Raw genomic sequence first — 23,539 nt, 5'->3', positions numbered from 1 at the left:
AGACCTCTCCGAATATGACTCACTGCATGAGAAGCTAAAGGCACAACGTGTACTGTGCATTTTTGAGGAAGCTGACATTCCTGCACTAGGTGAGAGGCCGAGGCCTATAGCATGGAATTTCTTTTGCTTGTGTGGGTGCAACAGCAAAGCCCTCTTAAGTTAATGAATTTAACAATTACACAGGTATACTCATTTGTCTTTGTAGGTGGTCTTATCCCACTGACAGCTAAATTCATCAATCCAATATCCATAACTAATTATGGGGGAATAACACTCATTTTAATTCTTATCAATTAAATCAAGATAAATCCAATGAAAGCTATTTTAATTTTTGATTAGGGTCCACCAACCATCATCACTCAATATTGTCCAAGTCTAAACTTAAAACCTCATTTAACTTTTTCTCCACAACATTATGGTTTAAGTTTGAATGCCATAATTGATTATAGAACATCTACTCCAGCTAGGAATACTACAAATCAAAAGTAGTCTTATCTCCTGGGTTGCTGTCACTTCTGAACAAGTCTATTTTCTGTAATGATCTGTAATGTTACTGTAATGAAATAATGTGTGGCTGGGTAACCTACAAAAAGAACATGTTTTTAAGTTTCTGGTTCTGGTCTAAGGTAAGTTCCTCTTCTGATGTTGGCTTTTCTGAGGGCAGAGTTCCAAATTAGTGCAGAGTACACAAAGAGGAGCACATATATATTGGTTTCTTCTGGCTTTTCTCCTTCTCATAGAACCACTAAATTTTAATCATGGGGTCTGCACCCTGATAATCTTACCAAATCTTAATCACCTCCCAAGGCCTCAATCACTTCTCAACACTGTGGTCAGATGAAATTTCCATGTTACTCAACACCTCAAAATGGGGATGTACTTTTCAACACAAAAACCCTTGCAGGACACATTCAAACCATTGCAGCCTCCAAACACAATTCTTTGAGAGTCTTTGAACAATGCTCTAAACTTTTTCTAAACTTCAATGTAAGATTGAACTGTTGTTCTCTTAAGGGGAATCATTTCTAAGGTGAAACTACTTCTAAGTCACAATACCTATGGCTGGTATTGTTTCAAAGTCACCTAGATGAACATCAAGGATCCCCAACACAGGCATCTCTTTGGGATCAGCACCTGTGGAAGTGATGGAAACCACCAGCAAGCCTGGACCATTTGACTTTGTCCATATTCTGTGTGGGATCTATTATGGCCTGTCATTTCTTACACTGGCACTCCACTCAACACTGGAAGCCTTGGCTTACATCCCCAACAGACTGGGAATTCTGAGCTGGATATATTATCTATTCTATTAGTCATGACATTCCCTGCTCTTATTTACCCTAAACTTAGGGGCCATATCATGGTTGAAGTTCTGGCTCTGAAAAAAAAAAAAACAGTGCAAAGACTCAGTAGTGTTTCCATTCCTCTGAGCTCCTACATTCCTTATCCTATGTAGGCATCAGTTTTCAGGCACTGATTGCAGTGAATTTGGATAGCTACCTAAGCAAATAAAATCTTAGGGGAAATAAATGAAATATACCAGTTAACATATCTGTTTCTAATCTCAACTCTGTCACTAAGATCATATTATTGTGTAATCTTGGGTTAGTCATTAGCTTTCTAGATCTGTTTCCACATCTGCAAAATTAAAGGAGTTTATAATTGCAAGGTTCTCTTCTGAATATGAAATTCTGTGAGTGTATTCTGCAAAAGTAATTGCCAAATGAATTCCAAGATATATTGAAAGACTAAGGTAGTATCTACTAGTAGTGTCTCAGGACATATATCCTTTCCATTAGTGTAAACAATTGAAAGTCAATTAAGGCAAGGTGGTTGTAGAAGATTCTCTATAAGCTTCCATTCTAAAAACACATCTGAATGAACAACTTATTAATCCAGTTGATGAAGGTATTCTGGAAGACTCTTTCATTTCCATTTCTAACAAGTTTAGAAAAGTAGAACCAATTGGCTATGTCCATGCCTTGTACCAGGGATTCAGGTAAGGCCTTTATCACATTCATTCCACAGGTCACACTCTGAAGATATTCTCCATTGCAGAGGATCAGAAAGGCTCTTTTATGCCAGATTCTAATAAGCAATAATGGCAGAATTCAAGTGCAAGAGACTTGCTGTGGGATGGCTCACAATGAGGATTGGAGCAGAAGAAAAATAATACTCAAGCTGTGCACACCATACACATGTGGTGCTGCATTTAGTGGTATTCCTATTGTACCTTCCCAAAAGATAGCAAAGAATGGATTGTCAAAGTATAAAGGGCGAACCAATGCAGCAGCAATAGTTACAAGACAATATGTTAGAAATGGTCTGTACAACTTGGCCGGGCAGGGGTAATTGATGGGAAGGAAAGTTGGAGAAAAATGAAAAATGAGGGAGGGACAAGAAATGTACTCACTGCCTTAGATGTGTAACAGTAAACCCTCTGTACATCACCTTGACAATAAAATTAAATTTAGAAAAGAGAATGTGTTCAAATTTGTCATAGGTGGGGGAAAAATAGGTATCTAGTTTGGATACCTAAAAATCCAGTTAGAAATAAAAATTATAATCACTTTTGTATAAGGAGACATAAAAGTGAAAAAAGTAAAAATTATTATTAAAATAGGAAATATACAAATTTTTTGTCTTAATACTTTTTCCAAAAATTTAAGCGAAGTGATTAGTGCCAGACAGTAAGAGATTAAAAAGTTAAAATATGAAATACAAGGAAATTTGTTAACATGATGGTGGCAGTACAGATTATTTAATAACTCAGGTTAGGACAACTGGCTAGTCAAGTGAGCAAAGAAAACTATCTCAAGTTGCCATTTCTGACACCAAAATTAATTCAACTTAGATCAAAAACTTAAAGAGAATGAGAGAGAGAGACCCATGATATGCTAGAAGAATCTTTATTAACCATAGTAAATACATTTTTGTAAGACCTTGTAGAACCCTAATGCAATCACCATTAAGAAACTGCACAAAAACAAAATGTGTAACAAATAAAAGACACGTTGTCCCCAATTTTGGAAGTTGGAAAACAAAAGGATGAGTGGCCATGGTGCAGCCTCATGAAGGCCAAACTACCTCTAGTATGAAGATCAAAGATACACCTCACATAGCTTTTACACAAGGCTCACTTGGGGATGGCTAGGACTGTACAATCAGATTCAGTAATTCTAGGGTAGGACTGCAGTGCTACACTTCTGGTAAGATCTCTGGGCCTGTCCACAGTAAGTAGAATTTTTCCTCTCTGGCCAAACTCTCTGTGGCATATATATATACAATGAAATTCTATGCTTCCATCAGAAAGAATGACATCACCCCATTGGTGATGAAATGGAAAGATTTGGAAAAAAATCATATTAAGTGAAGTAAGCCAGACCCAGAGAAACAGAGGTCCCATGGTTTCGCTTATTTGCAATAATTAGTATATGTCTAGGATAATCTCAGCAGATGAGCAGAATAGCTCAATAGCTATGTACATATGACCATGTAAAAGGATGTTAAGGGAAATGAACTCCAAGACATGGACACAAGAGGCCTTTCTTTGTTGTTTTTAATGAACTATGTGATTTCTTGTTTCTTTTGTATGCTTTCCCCCCTATGGTATATCTCCTGTTGTCACTGTATTTGATTATATATACATTTATCTGAATTAGGGAAGGCAAGGCAAACAACAGAATGGTGCGACAAAGGACAAAGGGGAACAAATATAACAGGGATATACACAAGACAATATGTTGGAAATGAAATGGGGGAGCACTGGGGAAAGGGAAAGTGGGAGGGGGTAACAACTTCAACAAGCAATGTACTTATTACTTTACTTATGTAACTGTAACCCCTCTGTACATCACCTTGACAATAAAAAGTAAAGAATGCCAGGAACATTTGAAAGCAACAGGCAGCTCCTGCCTCTGGAAGTCAGAGTCCAGGGATTGCCTGGACTAGACAGAAGGACTGATCCAAAGTCTACATATGAAACAGGAGGACTTCCATATTAGTTCCCTGGTTACTGTTCTCCTTAGTCCCAGCAGAGAAAGGGAGAATCAATGGACTCCATAACTCAAACAGGATAGTGACAATATACAAATAAACAGGATCTCAGCTCTGGAAGCAGCTTGAGCCCTTGAGGCAGGACAGAGGAGGGATATTCTCTGGAGAGACAAGAATAAGAGACAGTACTGTAAAGGAAAAACCTTGATCAACCAGACGGCATCAAAATTTAAATATTCTGCATAGGAAAATAGCAATAAGGCCAAAAGACAAATAAAAAACCACAGGTAAATAGTCACTGTATATATGAAGAAGCAAATTTCTTTCCTCATATTGTAAAACAATAAAAACTCAAAACAAGGAAAAAAATAAAAAAGTCCACTGAAATTAAATACAAGTAGCTATCACACATACAAAATGTGTTTAGCTTTACTTAAAAAGAAACACAAATTTAGCCAGGCACTAGGAACACATGTCTGTAATTCTTGCTACTCAGGAGGTTAATATCTAAAATGTAGATTCAAAGCCAGCCCTAGCAGACAAATCCAAGCGATTCTTATCTTCAAGTTCCCAGCAAAAAAGCCACATTATTTAGGGGTGTGGCTCAAGTGGCAGAGCATCAGCCATGATTAAAAAAGCTGAGTAAGTTTGTGAGACCCTGAAGTCAAGCCCCAGTACAGGTACACAAGTAAAATAAAATAAAGGCAAATTTAAATAATATTTACATAGCCAAGGTAAAAAGAGCCTTGGAAGTGTGACTCAAATGGTAAAATACCTGTCTTTCAAGGAAAAGGCTCAGAATTTAATCCATAGTAACAACAACAACAAAATCCATCTTCATAAACTATGGTAGGGTGTCTTTACACTTAGAAAGTAAGTACATGTTCAAGTTCCACAGGAAATATATCACAGGAGCTGCAATTTATTTATTTTCATGGCACAGGAAAAACAATAAAATATAAACAACCACTGAAATCAGGAAATGTGAAGATAAGGATTGCTGCCACTATTCTTGTAGCTTTTCTCTGTAGTTGAATTTCCTCATAAAAGTTAAAAAGACTAAATCCATGCTCTTCTACAACTATAAAAATATAAATGTTGGGGTATAGCAACATGTGGTAGAGTACCTGCCTATTTAAGCCTGAATTCAAAGCTCAGCATCACCCTCCCACCAAAAGAAAAAGAAAAAAACAAAAACAAACAAACAAAAAGAATCTAACTTTTCCTTAAACATGAAAGTATGATGACCGGGAGGTAGGAGGCAAGTCAACCATATAGCATGAACCTAGTTTTAGATTTAAAGCTTTCTCTGCAGTTCTAGAACTGTAGTTATTATTTTGGTTTCTTGTGCCTTACAGTAACAAGGAACTTGAATACAAATACTTCTAAAATCAGAATGGTTTAATTGTAAGGTAACACACTTGATGAAGAAAACTGTATAAGGGAGGGATAGCCTTCATTCATTATTTCTTGTACAAGGTAGTGACACTTAACTTATCATATGTTCAATTGTAAAAAACATAGCAAATCATAGACTGAGCCTGATAGATAATCCTAAAGCAATTACTACAGTTGGAAAGAGTATGAGTACATGTAAACTGGTTAAATATATGATTTCAATAGAGGTTCCAAGGTTCAAAATCATACAGTTGAATGAAGTTCTTGGATTTTTATTAATATTCCTAGTTCTCAGATAAATCAAGAGGGGTAAAAGGCCTTTTCATAATAGGTATTATTAAATTCCTTCTTAATCAGAGCTCCAGCTTGCTATTCTTTAATCTACCATGTTAAAACAACAACAACAACAACAAACCCAGCTGCTTCCTTTATTGATTAAGACAGTTTATCTTAATCATGTCAATTTGCAACAGGGTAGAAAGCATGTAAAGAATGGGCTTCCTGCCCTGTGTTGATGGGAAGAGTAAATTGGTATAATTTTTCTTTAAGGCCTCTTCTGGCATCATTTAAAATGTTATATCCTCTGACCCAGCAATCTACTTCTGTTAGACTGAAGATAAACATGGGAATAAAAACAAGTCTACATAAGAACAAAGTTATCACATTTCTGAAAGCATTTATATAGTTGTAATTAAATAGAGTATCAAAATATCCGAGTAGAAAGATGCTGTGTTTTCATGGTAAAGAGAATAGTTGTTCTATAATCAGGATTTTTGGAAAATAATGCTCAAGATGAGATGTTACATAAAAACACACAAAGACACATCTTAAAACGGGATTCAAAGTATATCCAGTATCAATATTTTAAGTGTATTTATATTTACATACATATGTGAAAACAATATCTAAAAGAATATATAGATATCAATTTCTAATACCGGTCACATCTAGAGAATAAATGGAACTGTGGAAAAGGTGAGAAAAAACTTGGTTTGGTTTCATTTATTTTCTGTACTGATAGTTTCTAAATGCAACTTCTACAGACATACGTCAATAGCTGATTAGGCATAAAGCCTTAGGTGATTTTTTTTTCAGTGGCTTTGGATTTTAACCAAGAGCCTTACATGATCTTGGCAAGTATTCAACCACTTGAGCTATAGCCATTTTGTTGTCATTATTTTTTATTATAATTAACTAGTTGTCCAACAGGTCAATTTATGAATACAATGTATCTTGAACAATGTCACCATAATTTTCCTCTCCACCTGTCCCAACTCCACTCATCCCCTCAAGTTACCTGGTTCTATTTATACTAAGTATTAGGACTGTATTCACCTGCTGTTACGCTACTATGAAATATCTTACTATTAGTTTTGAAAAGAGGCTTTTAGAATACTTCAAAGGCCAGACCAATAAAAACCATCTCCATAACACATTGTAATTAAAATATCAAGCACTAAAAATAAACAAGGAATATTTAAGAATATAAGAGAAAAACAGAACGGTCTCTTAAAAGTGAAAATCTATGAGAATAATAGATTTCTCAACAGAAGAGGGCTTGGAATTACAGATTCCCAACATTGAAAGTAAATTACTGCCAACCCAGAATACTCTACCAACCCACGCTTTCATTCAAAACTGAAGGGCAAATAAAAATATTAAATGATAAATAAAAACTAAACCAATTCATCACTACTAAACCAGCATGACAGAAGACACTCCCAGACATCCTGTACACATGGAAAAGTGGGAGGGGATACAATCCTGCTATTCTACTATGAGTAGATAAACATAGGGAAAGGAAGAGATACAAAGCTAAAATTGGGGTGAAGATGACAGAAACTACTGCATATATCTTAATTCTAATACTAAATATTAATGGACTCAAATCTCCTATCAACAGACACAGAATGGCAAGTTGGCTCAAAAGTCAAGACCCAATCACCTGTTGTATGCATGGAACACATCTAATCTGACAAAAAAAAAATCCATTTCCTTAAGATAAAGGCTGGAAAAAAGTCTTCCAAGCAAATAGATCTTATAGGCAGGCAGAAGTAGTAACAGTCATATCTGAAAAATCACATTGAAAATCAATTTTAGTCAGAAGAGATAAAGAAGATCAATTCATGTTTTCATCTTTTTTGAAAAGGTCTCATTTTTTTTCCTGGATTGGCTTGAACTGTAATACTCTCAGTTATGCTTCCCACAGAACTGGGACAAGAGGTACACTCTGCCATGCCCAAGTTATTCACAATGGAGTACTGGACACTTTTGCTCAATTTTAACCTCAAACTGTGATCCTCCTGATCTCTGCTTCTCAAGAAGCCAGGATTATAAAGCCTGAGCCACCCTGTTTAAGGTAATTTTTTAATTATTTAAAAAATAGCTTTATGCTTTTAAATGTTCAAAATATTTCAAGTATTGATTCTTGCAGCATTCATATTAGCTACTGAAGCATTTTCAAGATCTGAAAATAATACAATTGTACCAAAAACTAATGAAAGGTTGACAATAAAACAATAGCAAGGTATTTGTTGTCTATTGTGTTATTATATTTCCTGGGTTTTGAATTCAAGAGTGCCACACTTGCTAGGTGCTTTACCAGTAGTTATCCTTTAAGCCCTTTTTACTCTGGTTATTTTGAAGATGTGATCTTGTTTACCTTTGGGGAGCTGGCATGGATCATAATCTTCCTATTTTTCCCCTCCTACCATAGCTGGAATAACAGACTTATACCACCACATCCAGATTCTATTGAGATGGAGTCTTTCAGAATTTTCTGCCAGGACTGGCCTGCACCACAATCCTCCCAGTCTTGGCTTCCCACATAGATGGGTGACAGGCATGTGCCAGCACACTCAGAAATAGGTTGAGGAGGGGTTTTATGAACACTTTTGCCCAGGCTGGCTTTAAACAGCGGCCTTTCCCATTTTCAGTCTCCCAAGAAGCTAGGATACAGGCACGAGCCACTAGTGCTTGATTGTATCATTACATTCCTGAGAAAATTAGGAAGAAAACATCAAGAATAATATTTTTAAATTAGCTGAAAAACCCATTATCTCTAACATGTATAATTATGAATAATACTGTTCTAACACAGAAAAGCTCTGCAGAATTTATACCTCAACATTGCTGTGTTTTCCCCACTGGGGCACTTTTTTTGGGGGGGAGTCTGGTCGTGGGGCCCGAACTCTGGGCCTGGGTACTGTCCCTCAGCTCTTCAGCTCAAGGCTAGCACTCTACCACTTGAGCCACAGCGCCACTTCCGACTTTTTTTTCTGTTTATGTGGTACTGAGGAATCAAACCCAGGTCCTCATGCATGCAAGGCAAATGCTCTACCACTAAGCCACCTTCCCAGCCCCACTGGGGCACTTTTTAAAACTGATGGAAGCACAGTGGATACCAGAAATTCCAGAACTCTGAAGGTTAAGGCAAAAATGATGCATGGAAGACTCATGTGAGGAACAAAATAAAACCCACGAAAAATGTTAATATTAAAATGGGATGGGAAGGGGAAACAAAGGAGGAGGCAACAATGCTTGATAAAAAAATGTACTCATTATCTTGCGCATGTAATTGTAACCCCTCTGTACGGTATTTTCACAATAAAAAAAAGAAAAGAAAATGGTTATGGAGATGATGGGCAAGAAAGGGAAAAGAAATCTAACCCATGAATAGCTGATACTCCTGAAGGAAAGAACAAATGCAACAGAAGATATATTTAAAGACAGATTAAAAAGCTTTATTTGATATAATTTTATACAATTACATAAAAATTATCAATTTTATTAATTAAAACTTCATTAATTTATTTTATATAGTATAATTTTAAATGCAAAATATTGTAAGTATTAAGGATATTCAAACAAATGCAGTATTTGAATGTCACAAACCTGTACCTAGTGTCCAAATGCTTTTTGCATTCCAAATACATAGTATGTTTGATTTCCTTATTGTAAACCAGTACTGTGTGGTACAAAATCCCCGCTGAACATATTTAATTAATTTGTTTTAAAAATGAAAAGACATGGTATTTTATGTTTTATTAATACTTATCCATATAAAATATTCTTTGTAATTAAATATGGTATGAAAGAAACATTTTAACTAGTTCCTTTTCTCATTTGCTCATAGATTTTCCCACCTTCATCCCTTTCTTTCTAAATAATAATTTACTAAACTTGATAATCAGTTATTAAATACACACATGTGTACGCATGCACAAACTCACATCCAAGCATGGGCACAAACAACATGAGAAGAAGATTCAGTTTTTGGTGTGGTAATAACTAGAGGGTCACATTTTCCTCCACAAGAAAACGATGACTTCATGTAAAATAGTGAGACTTGGTTTTTGTTTGTGTGCATACACACATCAGGCAATGTCTGTTCTCTCCTCTTTCTCTCTCTCACTCACTTTTCTCCCTCTCCCACTCTCCTTTCTTCCTATCCCTCTTTTACTCTCTTTCCCTTTTTCTCTTTATTTATTCCCTCCTTCCTCCTTTCGTTCACTCCCTCTTTTTTTCTCTTTTTTATACCAACCCATCTGACCCCCCCCCAACCACAGGACTTTAAAGACAGTATTTAACTCCACCTGCAAAGATACATATAACCTTATGTCAACATATTAAGTGTATTGTACACATATGCGTCAGCAGTTCCCATTCAGAGTAGCATCATGACTCTTCAATGGGCTTTTAAAACAGAGCTCGAAGAGATTTCTAACAGCCAAGTGCATCCAATTTAGAAACATTTCAGACAATCCGAAAGGGACTGAAATTCTTTAGATTTGGTCTCAGAGTAAAGGATTAGACACTGGCTGCCAAATAGGATGGTGACTGATAGTCTGAAAAACTACCCAGCTTTGGCTCTGCATTACATGATGCATATTTTGTCTTATCTTCAACTCTGAAAAAAAAGGTAGAAACTGCTTTCCAAATACAAAAAAAATCATTAAAAATCATTCAACATTGTATTTGCTTTTTGTTTTAATCAGAAAAGTGTAAGATCATAAAGTTATCTTTGAAAACAGCAAGAATATTTTTGTTATTTATTTCATGTTTTCTAAAACATTAAAAATTAATAAAGTTAGCAAAACTTAAGGTGAAAACCCTTAGTAATGATCCTTCTAGTACTATTGCCCTAATAAATGCGAGTAATAACAGCATGAGCTCAGCAGTGTTGGGGCTAGAGGCTTGCAGAAATTCACTTCTCACTCAAGCAGTTCCATTCACCTCAGGCATTTTGAGGTTGAAGAGAGATTAAGTTCTGAGCAAGAAAAGAAGAGAAGAAGATGAAGATGTGCCAGGAAAAAAGGGATCTAGCAATCAAACAGGGTGTTATAGCTCTGTCCCTGAGTTGGTGACTAACTGCCCTCTGTCCAATTTTCCATGGCTGGTACTGTGCCAGGTATGGAGAGCTGGGGCAGGGGTTGGAGAACAGGTGTTAAAAGGGTGAAGAGCTCAGCGCCTGCTTAGAGACTCACAGCAAAAGCCTGCCTCTGAGACAAGCAACCTCAACAGCTGTCATTTCCTAGTCATTCCTTCCTTAAGCAAAGCTATAATTTGCTGGTGTGTTCATTCCAGCAGCCTTGTTCTCTCAAACAAACACAGGTATCCAATTCTAGCAAAAGTCAGCTTCACACATTGCAAAACTTACCAAAATCAGGCACGTAAAACACATAGGCAGCAAAGCACTTGACGTCCTGCATCCTCCTTAAGAAGAACATCTGCTTAACAACCACCACCTGCCTGTCTATTTTTGTTCTCTTCTATTCCCTTTTATACAATGCCATGAGCAGGCATTTAGGTGTGGGTGCTTGACGCACAAGGCTCTGCACACACTGGGGTAAATGTAGGATGAAAACAGAAATGTGTCTAGCCTCTGTGACGTAGGAGCAATCAGCCCACCGGAACAGCTCAGGGTAACTTCAAGAGTTCTGACCTCTGGAGCTCCACATTTAGTGGAAAGCCCTTTATCTTAAGAAAAAAATAAAAGTGAAAAATGTCACGCCTGGGCAGCTGCATCTTGTATATATATATTTTTCTAAATTGGGGAGGGGAAGGGAAATAACTAAATGCTGAAATAAGGATACAGGATGACCCATTGTAACAATGAGCTGTACAAGACACTATGTTGAAAACAAACTTTACAACTTGGGTAGAGGGGGAGGGAGGGATGGTAGGAGGAAAAAAGGAGGAGTTAACAATGCTCAGTAGGAAATGTATTCATTACCTTACTCATGTAACTGTAACCCCTCTGTACAGTATCTTTACAATAAAAAATATACCTCAGTTATCAGTAGTCTTCTTACCACAAATACCCTAGGACTCCTTAGGCAGAGACTGCCCTGCTGTTTTTGTCATTAAGACCCTGGCATGTCACCAGTATAGCTTTAATGGAGGTGGGGGGAGTCACCAGGGAGGCTGATAACCATTTCAGTTCTCCCTGGACTGTGGGTCACTCTATAGTGGCTTGAGTCCAAGGTTCCACAGTAGCCAGGCAGTTCCAGACCTTGAGTGGCTGGCAGGCAGCCAGTCATTTTACAGCCCCAAGCCTTGGTATCTTGATAAGTACATCAAAGAGAAGTGACGGCTTTCCTTTCCTTTCCCTTCCCTTCCCTTTTCTCTTTCTTTCTTCCTTTCCTTCTTTCTTTCTCTTTCTCTCTTTCTTCCTTCCTTCCTTTCTTTCTTCCTTTCTTTTGTCTGCCTGCCTGCCTGCCTTCCTTCCTTCTTTCCTTCCTCCCTTCCTTCTCTGCCAGTATTTCTTGAAGTGCAGGTCATAGGTACCTCATACCAGTGTTTGGCAGTGGTTTTGGGCAGGGTGGTAGTAAAGGATTGGAGCAGTAAGCCCCGAGGGAGAAATATTTATATCACTTCTATTGTGTTTGTGTTTAGAATTGTCTTTACATGCTGCTCATAAACAGTAGACCAACTTCAATTTTTCTTATGCTTTTAAAATTCTCTAGAAATAATATAGCCCTTTATTGTAGAGATACAGGATGGGCCTTGTTCTGTCCCTACTCATACATACACACACTTTGTGACACCACTGTTGTCTGACCCATGTTAGACACCTACATTTTTTGAGTGAGTTCGTTTCAATTTCTTTTCTAAATAGAAAGTCTATGGTTCTCCTGAACCAGAACTGAATTGAGACACAGGCATTTTTTTGTAATTTTTCCTTTCAAAGCACTGTGGTTTGCCTTACTTCCTCCTTTAAAATAGAACCCACCACAAATGTGATATTTAATCACTTTAAGATCCCTCTATCAACACCTTTTTTAAATTTATTTATTTTGTCAATCGTGGGGCCTGAATTCTGGGCCTGGGCGCTGTCCCACTTGGAGTGCTAGCACTCTACCTCTTGAGCCACAGCACCACTTCTGGCTTTTTTTCTGTTTATGTGGTGCTGAGGAATCGAGCCAGGTCCTCATGCATGCAAGGCAAGCGTTCTACCACTGAGCCACCTTCCAGTCCATCAAGGCTTTTTTTAATGGTATATTTTTACATGGCCAGCCATTTACTAATTATCTGTAAATTATGCAGAGCTTGGAAAATGCTTATAGTTGGTAGAAGATACAAAGTTGTTTTGAACTAATGTGGTCAGGTGAGATCAGCCACAGTCATATCATAGACATTGACATTTGGGGTTGCATGCTTATTTCTCTTAAGGAAAAAGACATATGTGTATTAATTTTAGTCAAGTTTGAATATTTTATCTTCATAAATATGACCTCAATGTGCTACACTGAATTTTTTCTTTTCTGTAAAGGATGAAATTGAGATAATTCACTGTGCTTAAACTTGTAAAAGAAATCAATAAACAGCAATCTCAAGGTTTTTCTATTCCTGTAAGTAGGAAAGGAAACTGTTTCTAAGCTATCTAAACATTAATGCACAATTTCAGCAAAGTACATTACATGAGCATGAAGTAGACAAGATCCAGTTCTTCACAAAACTGCTAGGGTCCTATTTTGCCAGTCAATGCAGGCACTATAATCTTCCTCAGAAGAAAAAGAGAATAGAGAGAATAAAATTTAAAAGACTGCATCATCAGGACCAGTCAGTGAAAATGGAGTTGGTCATTCAGGAATGAGGTCTACAGGGCCTGTGCATCACATAATGGAAGGCCAGCAAAGCCTCATTTCTGGCAATCAGAGTTCCAGCAAATCGCTCACAGTGTAAGTATGTATAGGATTTGAATAAACCTGAAGAACAAGTTGACACCATTGCAATGTACTAAGCATTGCCTTCCATGCATTTATCTCATTTCATTCTCAAACTAAGTTTGTGAACTTCAGCTAGAAACCAAACTTGGAGAGATTAATTTTTTCCTTGGACTGTTCTTTGTTAGTGGCCAGGTCAGAATGCCACTCAGCTTTTAAATCAATATAAATGCCATATTTGATTGTTGCTATTACTATTACTATTTCCCTTGAGACTACATGCAATCAAAAAGGGCTTGGGGTGGGCAGCAGGCTGGGATAGCTGTATATGGCCTCCCTCCACTGCAAAGACAGGCATTTGCTTAGAAATCAGTTTCTGCCACCAAATACAAGCCAGTCTGGCAGACAATTTGCATCATTGTAAATAGTTGAGAAAAAAGGCTTAGATGCATTCTCCTTCCAAAATAGGTATAATGCTGAAGAAACTGGTGCTTAAAAGCCTGTATAAAATTCTAAATATTTGCTATTCAACCAAACATGTAAATCCTCAGTTTCAGGGTCAAATATATAAATAGGTTCTACAGCCTCCATAAACTACATCTTCTTCCCATATCCCTGCCCCAGCCCCAGTACTCTGAATCACATTACTAAGTGTCATTTCTCAAGTGAGTGCTAAATACTGACCTCCACTATCAATTATCTTCCATACAATGTGTACTTTTAAGAACCAGTTTGTACTGAGCCCCTTTCAGTCTATTTTCCCATGAAGTCTTTCAACAGGACAAAGCAGGCCTAATCCTCGCATTTCAGTGAGAACACAAATGCCAGAGACTGTTGTCTGCTGTTTCACGGCAAATGAAGGGCAATGCTTGGATTCCTGATACTCCCGTGTGTGTGTTCCTCTTAATTTAAACATATACATTTCTAATTAATTACAGCCAATGTATGAAATAGTAGCATAATTTCAAAGCACTGCCTACCTATCTCAAGCACATACACACAGCCACTGCCACACAAAGCCCTGATAGTCTTGACAAGTGCATAATACCTGAATGACTGATTGCTTCTTTCTCAAATTTCCTTCACTCAAGTTATTGTGTCCAAACTGCCACTCTGATTAAATGACCAGGTCATTTTATTCTGCTCTGAAATGGTGATCTATTTAAACAAGACCTGCAGAGCCACTTAGCCAGGCTGGCAGCTCTCATTCCGACACTGGTCAGACCTTGTCCCTGAACAATGCTTTCCGTGACTTTCTGTATCTCCCCTCCCTCTCCTCCCCTCCCCAAAATATACACCATTCTTCTTGAAGCATTCCTGTGTCTATAAAGGATCGGCACCAATGATAATAGGAAGGGAGAAAATGATTAAGGAGAGACAGGAAGGGATGGAAAAATGGAAAAATAGAATGAAAGAAAGCACGTCTCAATCCCAGCTTCAGGAGAGCAATCATAGCTTGGTAACCTGAAAACCTCAAAGATAAGACGTGACATTTATGAACACAATGGCAAGTTACAAACTAATGGTAGTCCCAGGTCACTGAGTAGAAGTAGCTACCTAGCATATATATATATATATATATATATATATATATATATCTCATATATATATGGATACACACACACCTCCTGCAATTAAAAAGCATTTGTGAATTTCCAACCACATCCCTAAAAAAAATAATATTTTAGTAGAGGACTTTCAGAAAGTGTTTTTTTTACAATGACTAGCGTATTTGCCTGCCAATAGTTCCAGTTATTGCCTATGTAATATGCCCTAGTTTTAGAGGGAAAAAATCACTTGTAAGTATTTATATGTTTAAATCATTTGTTTATAATATGCACATAAAATTAAATTGGAAGAAAGAGAAGAAAAGTAACTCTGACTTCACCCCAAGCCCAAGATCACACATGTCCTGACTGTGTGTGGCCTAAGTTACTTGGCTCAGGAGGATTTTTATCCTATTATCTGGGCTTGCTTTAAATGGATCATGTACTCACCTTAATGCCTTTACTTTCATCTAAAACCATGCAATGTGCTTTTCTAGAGACCTTGGCTCTCCTGTCTGTACTTCTTTTACTATTGAATTTCCCTACTAACAAATGGCCTTAAGGTTAAGTAGTTTGGGTTCCAAGCAAAGTCCAGAGTATTTAAATGCACACTGGATCTCACACATTACTCCCTGGTCCCTTGCCTCCCAGCTGCTAAAATCAGATGATTATAGATAGACTCTCCTAGATCTGAATAAAACTGTACATTTGAAAAACAACAGCAGTGCTTGAGGGAACTGAGACCAAGAGTGATGTTTGTCCCAAGTAGAAAATGATGACATTTACTCCTAGTTAATTACTTCAATTTTTTAGAGATAGTGATTCTTCTATTCTTTTATTAGGCTATATAACACAAATCTTATCATCTTTACCATTTTAGTATACAGTTCCTTTTACCGCCGAATAATATTTGATTGTTTGTTGCTATGGCCTTAATTTTTTTAGAGAATCTAAATTTTTTATTGTAAAGATACTGTACAGAGGGGTTACAGTTACATGAGTACGGTAATTAATACCTTTCCTATTGTTAACCCCTTTTTTGTTTTCCCCCTACTATCCCTTTGGTCTCAGTTCTTGTTCCTTCCATGTCAATCAATATTCTAAAATCAAATTACAAATATGGTGGTATTAGGAGGTGGGACACAGGAATTCTAATGGGCATGAGGTAGAATTTAGATTTATATTTTCCTAAGTACTAGTGTAGTAAGACATTGTTAACCACTAGTTTGGAAAAACAACCTAAAAATGTGGGCTGAATCCCTGAGTTCTCCCTTCACCCCCACTGCTTGATGGCTCTGTCTTCCTCCCAGCCATTGCTCTCTGCCTACTCTTTGTATTAAAGTCAGAATACAATCCATTTCATCTTGAACACATCTCTTTCACTTTGTAGAACCTACAAAGCTTCCTTCCTGACATCATGTGAGCTTCACTTGTGGGAGATACAAGTGGCAAAAGAAACAGAAGAGCATATGTGACCATATGTGACCATAGAAACAGACCAAACAAACCAACATAAGATATGGGGGGGGGCAGGCAGGAGCAAGGGCAGAAGAACCAAAACAAAATGAGGTAAGACCTCCTCTCATCCCAATGGAAAAACATATGGACTCAGAGAACCTGAAATACAAGTGATTAAGACATATTAGAAATAAGTTCATCATGTGTAATGAGAAAGACATTCACATTATAACAGTACCTTTTTTCCAATGTTTTCTCAAGTGGCGATACCATACAATCTGATAAGGATCTGCAGTTGTACATCTGGTGCAGTCTTTCTGCATCAACTATTTGGCAACTTGTAACTGTCAAGAGCACTAAAACATTTACCTTTGGGGGCTGATGTCACTACTAAGAATTTCCTTAGGAAATCAACAAAAATTGAGATATTTATATGCTAGAAACAGCCTAAAGGTCCAATAAAAATATAAAATAGGTACTTAAGTAAAATATGTTATATCCATAATGTAGAATAATGTAGTCAGGGAAAACACTTTAGAAGGACTTTTATTACAATGGCCAACGTTCAGATGATAAGGCAGTATACAAAGCCTTGTAGTTATGTATATTTATATAGACAGATATACATATATGCATATACACATACATAGCAAAACCATACATCCATATGTTTACATGTGTGCATGTATATGTGTATATTCATATATGTATGTATATATAATATATGATATATGTATAGATATATGCATGAGGCCATTATATGAGGTCATGCTGTTTGCTTAGGGTATCGCCAAAATTATTAGATCAAGAAGCCTAGCTGTAAATTCCTATATTGCTATTTCAAGCTGTATAGTTAAGTGTACTTCATCAATTTTCAATCCTTAACTTTATTAAAATGTGGGTAAGTATTAGAACCCATCTCATGGGCCTTGGGAGAGAATTTAAAAGAAATAAACCACGTAAAATAAAATGTTTAGTAGAGACAAGATGTTATTCATTACTATTCTCTCCAAAAAAATTTTAAAGTTATTCATTAGCAGTTAAAGTTGTTTATAAAATCAAACATAAAATCAAAGGGAATGGTGAGCACGAAGGCACAGTTTCAGATCATGAACCCTGGATACCCAACCATCAAATTACATTACTAATGAGACACTCCCCTCTTCCCCCCCCCCCCGCCTCCGCCCCAAAAGACACTGTGAGAAGAACCTTACTCTATCAATGGTGCCATAACATAAGTGCAGTTAATAAAGGGTATGGTGTCAGGAAAGAGTGACCAATAACAGTTCGTTAAAATTTTTTATTAGAAAGAATGAAACTTTAGGAATAAAAACTCTCAGGGCATCACTAATACAGAATGATGGTTGTGTTGTAGAAGATTATAGATATCGCCTACCTTTTTTTAAAAAAAAAAGGAAAAATCATTCCTAATAACATCAAAGAAAAATCTAGACACTCAGCATCATGACTCAAAAGTATTTAAGAAATGATCACCTTTGGCCTGGTGGTAGACACTTATGATTCTAATACTCAGGAGGGTAAAGAAGGCTGATTGAGAGTTCAAGGTCAGTGTCAAAAAATTAATTAAATCTAAAAATAGATAAACTTAAAATGAAAGGGGAAAGAATATGCAATACAAATTTTGAGTTCTGGCTTTGTAAGAAGTTAATAAGGAATAGCTTTAGAATATTTGGACTTAGATGCCAGAACTTGCCAACAAGGTTGAGCTGGCTGAGTAAAACACAAGGAAAGACTGATATCTGAAAAAGCCAAGAGACAACAAAGTTACTGAAACTCCATTCTCCTCCCCTTGCTCCCTACTCTTTCTGGCCCACCGTGACCTTGCAAAATAGCAATGCAGGAGAACCCTACTCCGTAGAATAGTGTCCATAGAGATCATGTGTCTTTAAAGGAAAAGTTCCATGTGACCTTGGTGTGAATTTCACAACACACGATGCCATCATATCATTTGTAATAGTGTAGCTATTTCACCTGTGGCCCTTATCATAGTATTCAGAAGTATTTTTCACTAACAGTAAAAATGTGCCTTTAACCCACAAAATCAGTCAATTACAAATCACTCCATTGTTATAAACTGTAAATGTAAACCTTTTGTTTTGCTGAACAAAAAAAAAAGAGTTGTGCTAAAGTTCTGCAAAGAATAGCATCCTCCCTTTTCATTTTAGATTGTTTTACCACAAGACATCGATTTCAATTCATTTTGTGATAGCCAGGTCAGAAACTATAAGAAACAGCCTAGTTCTGTGTGTGATAAACACTTGTCTCTTACACCAAAGTTCAGCAAAGCAATCACCCACTGTTTTAACTTCAATCACACCATTATTTAATAAGCTAATTAAGGTACACTTAGTACACTACTGATTGTATGAGAAAATCCATATTTCTATGCAAGTTGTTCTCAGATACTTCTGATAATATCTGAGAGTATCAATCTTCTCATTACAAGGTAAAATTTAAGAACATTCAACAGTAACAGACTTCATCTGGTGCTCCACGCTTTTCTGGCTATCATCCAGCCATCCCTTTCCCATGCTTCCCACCTTCCTTCCCCCTTCTCTTCCTCTTCCTTTCCCCTTCCCCTCACCTGCTCTCAGAGGGCCTTCCTCAAGGCACTGGCAAGGCAAAGATACAACAAGATAAGAACAAACCCACTGGCTAAATATCTCCTCTGACACAACTTTGGACACTGCCCTGCCTGGAAGGTTGAGAAAAGCAGATCTGGGGCTGAACAGACCAAGGCTGGACTGGCATCACTTCACAAAGGAAGCTGATCCTCACATTCCATGGCATTTTAAGATCTACCCTATGAGGAGCAAGTTTCTCATTTCTTACCCAATCAGGTGTCATATTGACTCTGGGTTCCATCAAAAAGAAGTGTAAAGAAAAGAAGCAGCTATTTCTCTGTGGAATCTTCTTTCTTGCTTATTCAGAAATATTGTAGCTTTGAGGAGCACAAATGATACGATCCTATATGATTCTTTTGTCTCAAAATCCATTTTAAAAATATTAGTAACAAAATCACTGACAAGAATACTCTATGGGGAAAAAAATCTTTTTAGTCAGAGAGAATTTCTGCCACCTAAAACCTGATGGTTAGCTTGCTTCAAAATCTCATGGGATGATAATTAGTAAGCTTCAAGTACAGAAGGCCCATGGGACTCAAGGAATTGGGAAAGAGAGAAATCTTAGGTTGTCAGGCTGTTTGCTTCACTAAACCAATGAGAAAATAAGCAGAGGTATGTTTAGGAATCTGCCCCAGCATGAGGAATGTTTGGACTAGAATTTGAGTGTTCTGATTCCCAGTCAATAATTTCTATACCCCCATCTCTCTCCCCCTCTCTCCCTCTCTCTCTCTCCCTCTCTCCGTCTCTCTCTCCATCTCTCTCCTTCTCTTTTGCTCTTAGTTCACAAAGAAAATGCATGAAAGTTACCTTTTATAATACAAAGAATTTCTATTTCCAAACAGAGATTCAGCAGAACAATTATGAATACCAGAGGTAATCACATTTTTAAAAATGAAGTGGAAGAATCATGTATCATAATTCTTGAGAATGGCTTACAGAATCTAAATGAACATTAAGTCAAGAAAATTAACCAATAGACAAAGGTGTACTATTAAATAATACTTTGTTCTTTGTTGTCAAATGAACAACATAATATAATGGAATATATTACAATTTTTATTCTAAAAGAAGCTATCCATTTTTTTAAAAAGATTAGTTTTACTTTGACACTCAAGTAGTACCTCCCATGCGCCTTTGGGTCCCTACTCAGAGTTGAGCAAAAAGATTATGCTAAAAACCACCAAGATCTGGACAAAGTCATGGACCTTTGGCTGCTCCACTTTTACCCATTCACACCAGGCTTCCTAGTACTCACCATATGCTGCCATAAAAATGGCATTTTCTGGCCACCACAGCCTCCTGTCAACACCCCAGCAGTGGGAGTGAAAACAAAAAGATAGGGCTGTTCAGTTGGCAAAGCCCAAATGAGACAAATCTTTAGTGCTTGCCTTATCATCAGAAATACATGGGACTGAGAAGCAGCTATTCAAATTCACAATTTTAGCCTCAACAAGGATATCACTGTCCCCTGTGAATGGAAAACAGAGAGCTTGGAGATTCAAATATTTCCTAAATACATTCTCAACTTCTAAATAAATGGCAAAGTACAAAAGGAACAGAATGTTAGAGGAATTATTTCTACTACAAAATAATTTCATTTTACAAAGGGATTCTTTGATTGCAGTATTATGGAATACAGCAGAAAAAGCAATATGCACAACATGTTAAGAGTAGTTCAAGTTAGCCATCTGTATCCATGATAACACTGTGACTGTTTCATCTTTATAAATTCAGGCTCCTGATGCATACAACTGAGAAGGGGGCTGCATGTTGGATCCCAGAATGCATCGTTTATGCTTGAAAGAAGAAATAGGCAGCATTTCTAATGCTGGTATTTCCAGGGAAATGTAAGAGTGTGAATAGCCAAAGCTAGAGCTGTCATCATGATAGAAAGAACCATAGCAGATCACTTACAAACATCAGTTAGCATCTTCTGGCAGCACATACATCACACTGGAATACTATTCTGAACATGAATCATAAACTTCCTGTTTCCGTACAAGGCATTTACTTATTTCTACTTGTATTAGTGACCTAGAGGAAAACATATCAATATCTGCATATCAATATGAGGCCATTTGCTATGACAGATAATTGAAATCCCTGATCCCTTTGTGTAAATTGTAAATCAAACCATGTGATTATGCTAAAAAGAAGAAAAAAGTAAACTGTTCTGGGAGAATAAAATTGAACTTCCAGTCTTCAGAAATTATACTATTGTTTTCTTTCCCTACTCCCCTCCCCCTTGTACAAAGCTCTCTCCATTCTTTGCTAGTAATTCTTTTCCATCCTAGAGAACAGCATGGGGAAGCATGTCAGGAAAATGCAGCTCTCTGCTTTCAGTTCATCAGCTGTCAATGCCTTTGTTCTCCAAAACACACATGATGGGAAGATTTATTTTAAATACATTAGCTATCTAAAAGTGCATGCAGACAAAAAATTTACCAGGCAGAATTTATCAGATGGTGTTCAGCAATTGTGTACTGAACTCCTACAATGTGCCAACACTTAACAACCTGCTGTTCCTGATCTTGCTTGTCTTTGCACAGACTACAAGGTTAGACCTGAGTTCCTACCTCCTGTAAGTAAACATTTGTCCTGGGAGCAACTCAAAAGCTGCAAACACACCCATTTTTTTCACAGTAATTCTCAGTAATGGACAGGATCGATGGCATCTCTGCTTCAGACTTGTTAAAAGTAGGTCTTTAAGTCTCTTTCTTTGTGCAAATCAGTTGCAGCCTGGGAACAGCTGGCTTAGTTCTCAATCGACAATATTGCCCATTGAAAAATTCAGCCTCCCTAAATGATACTTCCTTTTTTTTATTTTCAACAACAAAAGACATAAAAGATAGATTCTACCTTTCTCAGTGGTGTTTTAGGCAAACAAAAACGTGCAAGCAAGACAACTGAGCAAAAATCCTCAGAAACAACCCCAGGTGAGTTCAAGGCAGGAGGCTGAGCAAGGAGGAGTCAAAGTGGGGATTTGTGATCTAAGAAATTCAGCCTGATGAATGGGGATGGGGGAAGGAAAGGGGAAAGTGCTGTTTGCAGTTATAACAAATTAAGTGTGTTCCTGCAGCTGTCTTGATTTTGTTTCAACTGGCACCATGAGAACGCACAGCAGTTACAATCTAGTTTCGTGTCTAAGATTCAACGAGAGTAACTCAAGTGCACGAGTGATACAAAGGCAATATCCAACCAAACCAAGGAATCGACTCTTAGGGCAATCATGTCAACGTTTAAGTGTGTGCTTGGACCCAAAAGCAGGAGGAGGCAACAATGCTTGATAAGAAATGTACTCATTACCTTGCTCATGTAATTGTAACCCCTCTGTACGGTATTTTCACAATAAAAAAAAAGAAGCTTTTCATTATTCATAGGGTCCAGCTATCAATTTCAGATGACCGTTTCATAGGATGTAGACCCGTCCTGATCTACCTTCTTTTAAAGAAATCATTCATGACTTGAAGTGCTAACTGTAATGAGACTGGCGTCACAGATGGAAGCCAAAGATCCCAAGCGAAGTCCTCTGAAACACAGTCCCTACAATTCCGGTGGTGGAGTGTAAAGACGGGAAGTGTGGGGGATTCCTCCGCCCTTCTGGTCCCTGGCCAGAATGGGTCCTGGCTGTCAGGTGGGTGGGTGGCAGCCAGCCTGAGCTTTGGTTAAGACCAGGCGGGCATCTGGGGGCCGGGACTGAGTGGTTGGAGGGCCCAGCCCTATCAAGTGTTGAGGTTGGGACCCGCAGTCATCGCTGGGGGTAGCTCCAGGCAAGGGGTGCAGCCTTTCCCAGAACCCAGGAGGAAATCTGCTGTCAAGCCAGCGCCTCTCTGGCTCCCAGAAAGCAAGCTAGGCAGATGAGGACACGGACCCTTCCTCGAGCACAAAGGTTGGGATGTGAGCACGAGCGCGGGGGCGCAGGGGCGTGCGCTACAGAATGTGAGTGTGCGCGTGATTGTGTGTGTGTGTGTGTGCGCGCGCGCGCGTGTGCCTCTGTGTGTGTGTGTGTGTGTGCGTGCGTGCAGGGGAAGCAGAGGAGGTGCTCCAACCCTTCTTACCTTTCGAAGATAAGCCGCACCATGAAGATGCAGAAGGCCAGGGGGAAGGCGAGATAGAGGTCCTCAACCTGCGGGAAGGTGGCTTCCTCCGTGTTCTTCAGGTCTGCCCAGGTGACATTGTGCGGGAGCCAAAACCTCTCGTTCCAGAACCAAGCTAAGATCCCTGCCATCTTGCTTTGTCCACTCCTGTCGTGCGGCTCCTGTGGCCCTCCAAGCTCTCCGCGGCGCAGGACGCCCGGGGATGCGCGCTGGGCTGGCCCGGAGCCTGT

The 23,539-nt window shown here is 38.0% G+C and overlaps 1 protein-coding gene across 2 annotated transcripts in view; it reads right to left on the bottom strand.

Moving 5' to 3' along the window:
• Cers6 (ceramide synthase 6) overlaps positions 1-23,533 on the bottom strand; it is a 278,071-nt gene extending 254,538 nt beyond the window's left edge. For both annotated transcript variants that reach the window (XM_013028016.1, XM_013028023.1), the window contains exon 1: positions 23,271-23,533. In XM_013028016.1, coding sequence (XP_012883470.1) covers positions 23,271-23,440 — 170 coding nt within the window. In that variant the 5' untranslated portion in view covers positions 23,441-23,533. The remainder of the gene's footprint in view (positions 1-23,270) is intronic.
• Between the last annotated feature and the right edge of the window lie 6 nt (positions 23,534-23,539).

The sequence above is a fragment of the Dipodomys ordii genome, unplaced genomic scaffold (genome assembly GCF_000151885.1).
Source record: "Dipodomys ordii isolate 6190 unplaced genomic scaffold, Dord_2.0 Scaffold5, whole genome shotgun sequence".
NCBI classification, from domain to species: domain Eukaryota; kingdom Metazoa; phylum Chordata; class Mammalia; order Rodentia; family Heteromyidae; genus Dipodomys; species Dipodomys ordii.
Note: the sequence above shows the minus strand (reverse complement) of the source record. Positions and strands in the feature narration are given on the sequence as shown.